The sequence below is a fragment of the Nothobranchius furzeri genome, chromosome 18 (assembly GCF_043380555.1).
Source record: "Nothobranchius furzeri strain GRZ-AD chromosome 18, NfurGRZ-RIMD1, whole genome shotgun sequence".
Classification (NCBI taxonomy): domain Eukaryota; kingdom Metazoa; phylum Chordata; class Actinopteri; order Cyprinodontiformes; family Nothobranchiidae; genus Nothobranchius; species Nothobranchius furzeri.
In genome coordinates, this window is record NC_091758.1 from 22,812,800 (window position 1) to 22,825,015 (window position 12,216).

At 40.4% G+C, this 12,216-nt stretch overlaps 1 protein-coding gene across 2 annotated transcripts in view; it reads left to right on the forward strand.

Annotated features, from left to right (window-relative positions):
- Window positions 1–9,980, forward strand: part of slc7a14a (solute carrier family 7 member 14a) — a 35,858-nt gene extending 25,878 nt beyond the window's left edge. For both annotated transcript variants that reach the window (XM_015969644.3, XM_054741735.2), the window contains exon 10: window positions 3,885–9,980. In XM_015969644.3, the coding sequence (XP_015825130.1) occupies window positions 3,885–4,183 (299 nt within the window). In that variant the 3' untranslated portion in view covers window positions 4,184–9,980. The remainder of the gene's footprint in view (window positions 1–3,884) is intronic.
- Window positions 9,981–12,216: the final 2,236 nt, after the last annotated feature.

Below are 12,216 nucleotides of genomic sequence, written 5' to 3' on the forward strand. Positions count from 1 at the left end.
ATCAGGAAATATTGTAGTTTTCTCTCTGCTGAGGCTCATTTTTAGATACTGAAACAGGAGCACCACATCTTTTTCCCAAAGAGATTTACTCACAAGACATTGACTAGAGACCACCGCAAATGTGTTGAAAAAAAACATGCAAACTTGGTATTCAAAAGTAGCGTTAGCATGTGATTAAAAAAAAATAATTATACCTCCACGGGGCACTTAGAGGTGTGCAGAATGAATGTACAGTTCTTTCTTTAAAAGTTAAATAAATTTAAAAAAAAGTCAAAATTTGATTTTGTTGGGCACGGCGCTGGATTTATGTTTACATCTACCAGCCATCAGAGGGCACTGTTGCGCTAAAAAGTGCGCTCGGCAAGGCAAGGCTGCGACTGTGTAAAATGGCAGACTTGACAAATTAGTCCTTACCCTGTACGATTCGTCACTGAACATGGTGCTGGCTGGTCACAGAACGTGTCAGCAGTGAACCAACACCCCGACGGCTGGAACATGTTTTCTGTTGCAGCTACCACCTCTAAACACTAGGTGTCCGTGTTCCATATTGAACCTTTAATTTAAAATTATAAACCTAGTTTTACATTTTCATCTCTCGCCACAAACATTTTAAAATAATAAACAGAGTAATTCATTTATGCAGGAAGCCTTAATTAACTCATGTAATTACTTGAAATTTCCTAAGTGGTTACATTAGGGGTCTCCTCAAAGATAAAACCTGATGATATTTCTTTACTACGCTCAAAATCCCAGGTCGTGTTGTACCCCTGATAAAACTATCTGCATGTTTTTATCTGGTTTAAACTGGTTATTTGATGTTGGCTGCTGGCTTTGAAATCACAAAATAAACATAGTAACTGTTTTCACACCGTTTCCAAGATGGCCGAAAAAGTGGTCCACAGGGTAGGTGCGTGGCAGTTTGAGAAATGTCTGTTACCATAATAGGGCATGCGCAGCATGTTGTGCCTAGCAGGTTCACGTTTTCCTACAAAACACCTGCACAACTGCATCTTGAAAGTTGGGATGAGAAAGCAACTCTTATCGCGACTAAAGGAAACTGGCAACCCCGACAAGTGTAACCACACACAGTCATGCAGTGTGACGAATACTCATATCTTAGCATTTTTGCTGTTCAGAGGCAGTTTCTCTTTGTTTTTGTTTTTAACACTTTTCAGTGTCATCTGGCTCTGTTTTTTTATTCTCGTTGCTGTTTTGAACAGAGCAGGTTTTTTTGAAGGTGGCATACATTTGTAGTGTTGAACGCTGCTCTACCTTTTTCACCATATGAAATGCCCAGTATGCACACATTATAGGTGGCCGTTGCACTGCCTTTGCTGTCCAGTTTAAAATACATCCCAACTGCAGACCTTTTCGCTTATATCTGTGCTAGCCTGTTTGCTATCAGCTACATATTACGGTGTCTGAATTCCTCTGCTAAACTGTACATTTTGTGGCATTATGGTGGTGTTGTCAACTGTGAAACTGTGAATATTGGTGTAGTGGAGCTTGTTAAAATCAAAGGTGCCAGCAGTAGCTCAAGAGTTAAAGTACGTTGTCCAATAATCTGAGCTTTGCCTGATCGATCCCAGTCCCCTGCAGGGAATTCTGCTATCGTGTCCTTGAGCAAGACACTTCACCATCCTTGTGTGGTGACCACTGGTGATGGCGGTGCTTGTGAGAAGGCCATTAAGATGGTGTGCAGGTCACATCTGTCATGTGCCCCAGCGCTGCTGTTACGACATTCTGGCTCATCACAATCAGCGTGTGAATGTGTGTATGAATGGATGAATGATTCACTGTAGTGTAAAGCACTTTGGAGTTCCGACTCAGAAAGGCGCTAAACAAGTGAAAGTCCTTTCTCCTTTAAAACCACTTTTATTACATTTGAAAATTGCTTTCTCCGAACGAATGTAAAAGTCGTGCTTTTTGTTTTTCAAGGTTTTAGCCGATCTTTTCCAACTGATTCTGGATCCTTTGAAAATCACATGATTGGATTGGGGCATCCATGGTGTATTTGAACCATGCCCTTTGCCTCGGTCAGTTGCTAGCTTGTAGTTAGCCTTAGACCTTTTACAGGTGTGTTTTAGATTGAATGTTTTTGTGGAGCTCTGTGCTTTGACCTTTGCCCTACCTTTGCCCTGATTAAAGGAATTGATCCAAGTATTATGCCTTTTGAGCCCTACTTTTCTGTACCATGAAATAGCCACAAATTGACTCAGCAGGCTAATGTAAATGCTTTGGAGACTCAAGGCAAAATGTTATATCAGCAGGTGGAACAGCAGGAAGGTCCCAGTCTTGAGTTCACTCATGTGACGGGGCCAATTTGTACTGTTAGTAATGGTACATAAAGGCAACACTCAGAAGAAAAAGACCTAAAATCACTTCATTAGGTTCAGTTCAAGGTCAAATCACAAAAATCCAAATGAACATAGATAAATGCAAATCCAAAATTGAACAGTGGTCAAAAACGCAGATCTGTAAATGACAAAGGCAAGAATTTTGAACACATGAGACAAATAGAAAAGACAGGGTTTGAATCCATACAGCCAAGTTAATGACACACATATGGTGATAACTAGAGACAATTACCATCAGAAATCAAGAATGAAACAAGAGTTGAAACAACACAATAAAACAGGACGTGTAGGAACAAACCCAGTAAAGGACCTCCCAGGTCCAGCTTCTACAACTATCCATCATTGAACTAACAAAGATAGAAAACACAAAAATGACTCCATCTTTTTCCTTTTTACATTTAAAAGTGTGTTTCATTGTAGATAAAAGCGGGCTGCACGTGGTACAGTGGTTAGCGCTGTAGCCTTGCTGCAAGAGGGTCCTGGGTTGAAATCCTGGCCTGGGGTCTTTCTGCAAGGAGTTTGCATGTTCTCCCTGTGCATGTGTGGGTTCTCTCCGGGTACTCCGGCTTCCTCCCACTGTCCAAAAACATGACTGTCAGGTTAACTGGCCTCTCTAAATTGCCCTTAGGTGTGAGTGTGGGCATGCATGGCAGTTTGTCCTGTGTGTCTGTGTTTCCCTGTGATGGACTAGCAACCTATCCAGGGTGTACCCTGCGAATGCTGGAGATAGGCACCAGCCCCCGCAACCCTGTGTGAATAAGTATGTATAGAAAATGGATGGATATAGATAACGTCTAATTCATGCATCTCGGTCTGTGTCAGTAGAGAAACATGCAACACCATTATCCGGTGTTGGGAGGGCTCTCCGGCACGCAAGGACGGACAGAATCAAGCCCACTTTTCTAAACATCCATCAAACAAGATGGAGACCGCAAGACTGTGATGGGCCAGAACACTGCTTCCTTTAAATTCATCGACAGCACTGCCATTGCCCTCTCACAAACATTTTTTAAATAGAGAGCTAAAGATATCTCGCAGCAGACACAGAGCAGCATGAAGAATGCCTTGCAGGAAAACTGAAAATCTGAACTTTTATTCACCCAAAATGCGCAACAAGCATTTATTCATAAATGGAAATCATGAGAAATGTGGGTTTAGAAGTGGAGGAGAAAGAGGGACGGTCTGTATTAAACGGTATATGAAATACAAAAAAAATAATAAAAATAAAAATAATACATAATTTGAACGCAGTAGTAAAGGCCCTATCTTAGAATGGATACATGACAGGATACCACAGAACAGCACTGCGCCCTCTGTTGTCCTGGAGGGGAATCGCTTTGCCAAGACCAAGAATATCACATTTCCTTCAAGATTATGGGACAATTTATAAATGATGGATGCGATGTACATTCCTTCAAGAAATCAGGCTTTTGATTATGCAAGCAAACAGCTGTAGATGAAATGTGACCAGATACGTTGTTCTGTTTAATTTTTGTTGTGCATTGAGGTGTTTGTGTTTCTCTTCAGGTGTTCTCATCTACTTTGGCTATGGCATGTGGAATAGCACACTGGAGATCACCGCTAGAGAAAATGAGGTTCACGCCTCCACTTACCAGCGCTACGATCAAGGGGTGGACGAAGGGTTCTGCGGCTTTGATGATGATTTTTACCCACCTACCACTGACTCGTGGGGTGCACAAGATGGAGGGTCTGAGCTGACATCTCCTCCTAAGGCAAAGCCTGAAAGTGATGGGATTCCATCAAAAGATGGAAGCAGAACCATTGATAGTAGCGGCCTTGCTGAGGAGGATCCGATGGATTTCTGAAGGGGCCAACTTTGTGTCACCTTGAATGTACTGCCGTGTCTGCTTCCTGGGGAAAGGGAGGGGGAACAGCGTGAGTGCACGACTGGTTTTGGTGTGTGTGCGTGTGTGTTTGCATGCCTGCACGTGTGTTTTTGTTTATGTATCAAACCCTTGGGCTAGTTTGTTTCTGAGCAGTGGAACAGTTTGTCTTTCACCTCTTAGTTTGGTCCTCCTCTCCCACACAAACGTGGAGATCAAGGTCATGAGTGTTTCCACACATCCACTTATTATTCAGCCACTTGACTCCACTTCCCACACAGTGAAAGGTCAGCTAGACGGGTGCTGACAAAGCAGGCGATAAGATATGTCTTGTATCATTGCACTGTGTTGAGAAGTGGCATTCTGTACTGAGCAACTTTTTAACTGTTTAGCTAAGATTTATGGGATTAATGGGACACAGGAGAGAGGAGGATGAGGAGATGAGACTGATGAATCAGCATCTCTTCTTCCTGTTTCAAGACAGACAGGAAAGGTAGACGACAGCGTGAAGAATCCAAATACTTCCTGCAGCAATGTCCAACTGTCAACGCTGTCATGTTTGTGAGAAATCAAGGAAAAGTGCTCGAAATATTCTCTCAAAAACATCCCAGAAAGCAACAATAAATTCATGTTTCTATCTAGCCTAAGGGATAAAAAAGGATACGGAAAAGGGTGTTGATGTATTTTTTTTGTGTGTGTGTGACAAATAGTACTTGGACTTTGCTTGCAATAGTGCCTTCATCTACTGTGTCTTTCTGGTTCTGTCTGGTTTCTACTTTCGTTTTGCCTGCGTATGTGTGGAGTCTGTTCTATGTGCACTAAAACTCCACCTTTACATCCATGCTGTTATTTAGGCTCTTGTTTTATGATTTTTTTAATTTGAGGTATGTTCCTTTCTTTTTGGTTGCCCCAACTCCCTTCTGAGCATTAAACTCAGAATCCCTCTACCTGCAGGATTCATCATGTCTGCTCATCAGTCTAATTAAGGATTAGAGAATAAACTCAAAATAGGCAGAAACATTCAGTCATTCTGCAGGGTTTATTAAACGGAATGTCATGCTGTCTTTTAAGTTGTGTCTGTGTGGTTTAACGTTCATGAGTCATCCCCCCCCCCCCAATTTAATTTTGTTATGGTCAATCAAGGCACTGCTCTTTAGTATTTACTCTCCTTTTTTCAATTTTTTAACACATTCCACTCATCATTTCTCTTTTCCAGCGCAGCCCTTCCTCCAGCCTTTTACCGCCGTATTCTCCTCCTGATATCAATCAAACCATATCCCCAGTGAGTTACTCAGAGTCACAAGTAATAAACCAGAAATTGGTTTGCAGTCTGGATCCGTGATAGAGATCTGTTCACGCTCCATGGATCCATTCGCTCCACTTTTGACTAATAAGTGTCTGCCACTTCCCATCTGACTTGTCGGCTTACCCATTCCTCTTTAGTTTGCATGCGTGTAGTTGTAGTGCTGAACTTTCTTCACTCTCTCTGGTGAACAACAGCCTGAAGATAATTTATTAATTCTAATGACATTCTCTGTTTAATTCATATAGTTGGCCAAGTAAATTAAAACTATTGACGTTTTAATTCAAGATGAGGCAAGAAAAGTCATTTTACAACATATACCATCATATCACTTGCATACACCAAAGGTAATGCTAACATGAAGAGGGTGAATGATGCCCTTTCAATTTGCTTGTGGTGCTTTTCTGCCCTGATTGTTGCCCTTGTACCTCCTCCTTGTGCCCCATGTTGCTGCATTAGTCCCTTTTTTGGGAAGCCTTATCTGTCTAATGCACTAAATCTAAGAATGCCACGCTACACCTTCCCCAACAAACCAACACCACCCTACCTCTTCTCCCACATTTATCTTTCTGTTTAAAATAAAAACATTCTTCTTTTTTTTCTCTATCAAAGCATTTACAAAATGATGGAGTACTTATATGATTTTAGTTTGTATCACAAGAGTTTGGTTAACTGGTTTGGTTCAAAGCCACCATCTTACTGGGCTGAATCTGTTGGCGACTAACTGGAGACACAAGATTGCAAATAAGTGTGCACATTTTCTTTTGGTTTCACAATGAATTTGTACAGCTGACATAATAAAATTATATTTTTAATCTTTCAGTCAAGATGGCAGTAGCGCAGGAGATAGAGAGGGTTATACAGTGATTGGAGGGTTGCAGGTTCAATTCCAGCTCCCAACAGAGACTGCTGCTGTTGTGTCCTTGGACACGACACTAATTCGCCTTGCCTGCTGGTAGTGGTCAGCAGTACCAGTGGTGCCCATGTATGGCAGGCCACCCCAAGGCAGCAGTGGCTACAAAGTAGCTCATTATCACCAGTGTGTGACTGATTGTGTTGTAAAGCAACTGTGGGGGGAAGGGGCCATGCAAACACAGGCCATTTACCAAGAAAACGTTTGTGTTGATGAGGGCACGACTTTAAACTTAATGCTGACTCTAACCAGCCATTAGGAGGCATTTTTGTTCTTTGTGGCTCCAACTTCTGCTTTACATTCTTCCAACCGTTACTATGCATGGAATACTGTCAATAGCCCTGAGACACACCATGCTGGGACATTTGCATAATACTGCCGCTATGGTGTGCGTTATGAACGAGCCGTGGCAGCATGGCATTGCGGAAATTTCGTGACATTCAGGCCGCCACGCTTAGAAATATTACCGCAAGGCTGGAGTTGTGAATGCAGATTACGGCTTGGTGCAAAAGAGAGAGGTGTCATGATCCAACACATTCTCACACCCAAAGCAGCTAAAACTGACGAAGGGTGACCAAGCGTTTGGTTCCAACGCGGTGGGAGCCCTAAAGCGTCGGGTCACCCTTCTTCAGTTTTAGCTGCCTTGGGTGTGACAATGTGTTGCAACACATGATCACATGGAGAGTTACTGCCTGCAGCTATATTGAAAATGAAAGTAAACACCGGCAGTAAGTTTCACTTTTGTAAACAGAACCAGCTGAGATGATAAACTGAAGCGATGCAGAGCTCCAGGAGCCTCTCTTCATTAGAGCTGGAGCTGAGATCACCAGACTGCACAGGGACTGTAGAGAACAGACATTTTGAGGAGCTGTTTGTTAAAAAAACGTCATGAGCGCTGCTTCGATCGCATTAAAAAGCATGTTACGTCTTAGTTAAACAGAAGTCCGTGACAACTGCCGACATTCTTTTCTAAATGAGGATATTGGGACGCATGGTAAATGTTAAATGGCCTGTTTCTGTATATCACCTTCTTAGGGGTCCACAACCCCCCAAGGCGCTTCACAACACAATCAGTCATCCACTCATTCACACACACATTCACACATATGACATCATTTCAAACAATTGCAATCATGCATCACAAAGTTTCATAATTTTCCCTGATTTCCCTTTAATTTACAATTAAAGGATTCAAACTGAAGTTGTTCCACATTTTTTTTCTACTTTAAGACTCACAAAAACTAAATCAGGAAGGGTTTGAGACAAGGTCCACGGGCCCTCTGCAAGTATTCTACGAAGAAATTATTATTGCATAAACAGTTAGAACAGGTTTAAGCTTGCCCTAATGGAAAAACCAGCATGTGTTGTGTTTGGTGCTGGTCCAACATGGTCCAGCATCCAATCACCAGCATCCCAGGCTGGTTAGAATTAGAACTTTCATGAATGTTTTCAATTCAATTCAAAAATACTTCATTAATCCCAGAGGGAAATTGATTTTGAGACCTTTATTTAAAATCATTTGCAAATATTCAATTACTTGTCAACAGTCAAAGCCTGGTCAGATGCTAGTTAAAGGTTTGAACCCATTTATAAAGGTTCTTAATTAGCTTTTTACAAGAATGATCTGAGAGAACCATACATAACACACCTACTGTTTTTCTATAAGTCTGAATGGTTTAGTGAATCAACGATTTTATAAATAGGAAGTAAACAATCCGACATTCTGCAGACTCTTCAGTCGTGAAAGCTCCCTCCGGTGTTTTGAACCATTGGCACATTTTAACACAAACCCACATAAATTCTCTTTTAACAAATGGAGCAAAAACGTCTGCCATGCTCATTTCACCTCCTCCTTCAACCAAAAACCCCCAAAATACTTTGCATTCACAGTTCAGCCAAAACAAACGGGCAAATTCCGACGGTGCCGTGCCTCTGGTGCTGGATTGTACTATCAGCATGGTGTATTCTCTGTTCTGTGTGCTTGGCTGTATGCATGTGCAGTGCAGGTGTGTGTGTGTGTGTGTGTGTGTGTGTGTGTGTGTGTGTGTGTGTGTGTGTGTGTGTGTGTGTGTGTGTGTGTGTGTGTGTGTGTGTGTGTGTGTGTGTGTGTGTGTGTGTGTGTGTGTGTGTTTTGATTTGCACTTGCGGTCCAATGCCTGCTCATCAGTGTGGCCATCTGGTGAATGTTACAGCATGCTTTTCATGCACAAGGCTCTGCGTTTAAATGTAGTTTTTGCATGAGGTTATGGATTTCACCAGGACAAAGGAGACAATAAACCAAACCAAATGCTGATTTTTTTTTTTGTTTTCATACATAAAGGCCCTGGATTCTGTTCTTTAGAGGGATGTAGCTCCAAGAAACACTCTTTAGGGGTTGTCTGTTTATTGCATTGCACTGAAATTCTCTCTGATTTAAGTTTATGTCATTTGAATTAAATGATAGATTATGTATGTATGTATTTATTTTTTTTATTTTTTTTTGTGAAATCACAACAAACCAGGGCTCCAAAACATGTAGCAAAGATGATTTTGTGAGAAATGATTCCTTTCACATTGTTTCTCAAACACCGGCAACTTTCTGCTTCCTGTACATTAGTTCCTCCTGGCTTCACCAACCAAAGCGCATAACGTTGATTATATTTTATTTACCTAATCACTCACAGAAAGTGAGAACATAATCTAAAACAAAGCTTTCTCTAAATGGTCGTATTATAAGCTACTTTCCCTAAACAGAGAAACTTTATTCAAAAGTACAATTATTGCTGGTGTTTTGTTAAAATTTGAAAGTATTGGTTTGGACTATGATGACTATTCCATGCATTTGTCTTGGGTGATCCAGTAAAAAGAACAGCACTAAAGGAGTAGTGAAGTAAAAGAGAAGTATTTTTCTACAGCTGTTTCCCATCCACAGGCTCTCCTCGGGTGGGTGTGCTCAGCTGAACTGGGTGGAGTTTTCAGCCTTTGCTTTATGAGCTATTGTTTAATCAGAAAGAGGCCTTGGATGCAGCACAGAAACTATAAATATGTCTATTTTTACCAAATGCAGGCTCTCTAGAAAAGATAAAGCTAATTTATAAACTGTATTCCTTTTCTTTTAAATAGTTTAAAATGGTTGCTGTAGATGTTTCTAGAGCTCCAGAAAGTTTAGCAAAAATGCAGAAACTATTTTATAACAAGGGGTAAGCAGATAGAATCAAAACTTTTGCCACCATTGGTTTACAAATCAGTTCCTCTTTGTTTATTTTGTCTTGGAGAAGACGTGCCATGTTCCTTCTGTTCTATGTTCGCTGCGGACACGTGTCTAGTCAGTGTGTTGGAAATGTTGAGATTGGCTTTGCTCGCAACAACTAGATGTTCCTTTATTCTTCTGTAAATTTGGGCACAAAGCTGTATAATAGTGTGAGTTTTTATGTTGATTTGTAATGTTTTTATTCCATATCCGTCATTATCTTCATCCTGGGTGAGATGTTTTGTTTTCCGTTGTCATTTTTTTCTTTGTTTTGTTGCTAAATTGTGGATATTGCTTCCATGTAACAATGAAGTTGTTTATTGCAAATACCAAACTGAAGCGTCATTTATTACTGTGTGAAATGCACAGTTGGTGTGTTGTGATCTTTGATGTTTTTTACTGGGTAACAATTTCACATTTGACTTAATTTTAGTGGATTCACATAATGCATCTAAAGCACAATGCACAAAAATATCATCCAAGATATTTAAAAATCTCCAAAGACGAAGAAACTGGTTTAATTTTAAACTGTAAAAACATTTAATTATTAAGATAATTAGTGGACTTATTGTAAAAATTATTATTGGCTGGATCTAATTTCCTTGTTGCATCATTTCCCCCTTAAATACACAAATGATTCTAGTATGGTTGCACTTTTGTTGCTTTGGTTTTCTTGCATCAAAACTTTTGTTAGTTTGAAATATTCTCACTTTGCAACACTCGTTGCACTTGAGTGCGTCAGTGAACTTTTACATATTTTTCTGGATCTTGGGCAGAGCAGTTGCAAAGATGTACAGTATCCTTTGGTTTCAGAAAAAAAAAACATCTGCATGCTTCCAAACAAAAACTTTAGAGATACGAACTTTAAAGGTGCGGTTCACTGAAAAAACAATTTTAATTATTATTTCTTATTATAATCAGTTACTCTGAGTTTTTCATGCAGGCTGAACATGAAAACTTTCTCTTACACCTGTTTCCTAGCTTGTGATGGAAAACGGACATTGAAAAGCCACTCTACGTCAAGCGGTTGCTTGGGCTCACCCATTTTTGGCTCGCGATGGGGAAGGCATTTCGTTTTAGCGTCCAGGAAACAGCATTGAACATCTCGGCTAGCCCTTAGCATTAGCAACTCCACCACAAGGCAAAACCTCCTCCAAGCGTGTGCTATCTGTGGACATAAAACATCCATGTCGCAGAGCTAACAGACTTAGTGGTAGAGTCACTTTGCTGTTATCCAGTCTGAGGCAAGATGTCCAAATATCAAGAAATTAGACTCAAAATCCTGCTGTCTGCTGCCACTCTGTTGCAGTAGACTTGTCCGTGCTGATCCAGGCACTCCTGGGCTTTTTTTCCCTCGGGTACGACTTGCAAGACATTCATTCCTACCAGAGACCACTGCAAATGTATTGATTAAAAGTAAACATATTGATTGTTTTCATTAATTTACATAAATACCAAACAGCATCGGAACACATCATGCCACAAATTGTAGTGACTTTTCTAACTGTTAAGATTTTTTTTATGAAAGTTTCTAATTTATAAGGTTTTGCAAGAGCAGAAGGTACCTTTTTATTACAAAGTGTGCCCTGAAACATGTTTTTCATATAGAGCTAAAATCCCTCACCCTTTAATCAACACTCCCTTCAACTGTTGTGAACTCATGAAAAAAAGTGAACTCCCAAAATAGATGGAAGTGATGAAATCGGATTTAACCACACTGCCACACCAAATTTGCTTGGTTACGATGTTGTAAAATGAGGCAGAAAATATCCCACTCTTGTGATCATTTCCAGACCTTTTCTTTTAAAGTGGCAGCATGTAGTTTCCTGATGCTAGGTAGAAGAACACACATAGATGTCAGGGTAGTTTTACACCACATCTTCCTGACTGTCGCCAGTTAAAAACATAGTAAACGTTACCTGTGGAGCAGAAAGCATGCAACCTTGATGCGACTCCTCAGGTTTTGATGGTCCTTCGGGTAATTCCATGAGAAAATGCAATGCTGATTGTAGTTTTCAGGCCCTTTCCAGCTTGGGGTTCAAATCTGTTCTTTTAAGTTTTGGAATGATTTTAGCAATTTTGTTTTTAAAATTAATGTTTCTTTCTGCCTAAATGTTTTTGAACGTGATAACGTAATTTCAGTCAGTCGCACATCCAGCCAGTCTTCTATTGTGACGTCATTGACAGGCACAAGACCCCAAGGCAGCCAAAACATCGCCTCACCATGCGAGGCGATGTTTTGCAAGGCCAGGCTCCTTGCTTATGAGGACACTCTCCTTCCTTGGTCAAAGAAAACGGTTAAATGGATCAGACTTCCATCATGTAACCACGACTTCCACGGCAGTCAAGTAACGTCACGTGACACCGGAGATAACGTTATATTTTATACGTATTAGTTTGAATATGAATACAAAATGAGCCCTTTACTTTTTAAATTGTGTATATGTTTATTAAATTAAATATATAAGTGAGTTACTACCCGTTAGCCACCAAAGCTGCAACTAATAAGCAACCAACCAACAATAAAAAACTTATTGGATCTAAAATAAACATTTAAAATTAGTTGACTT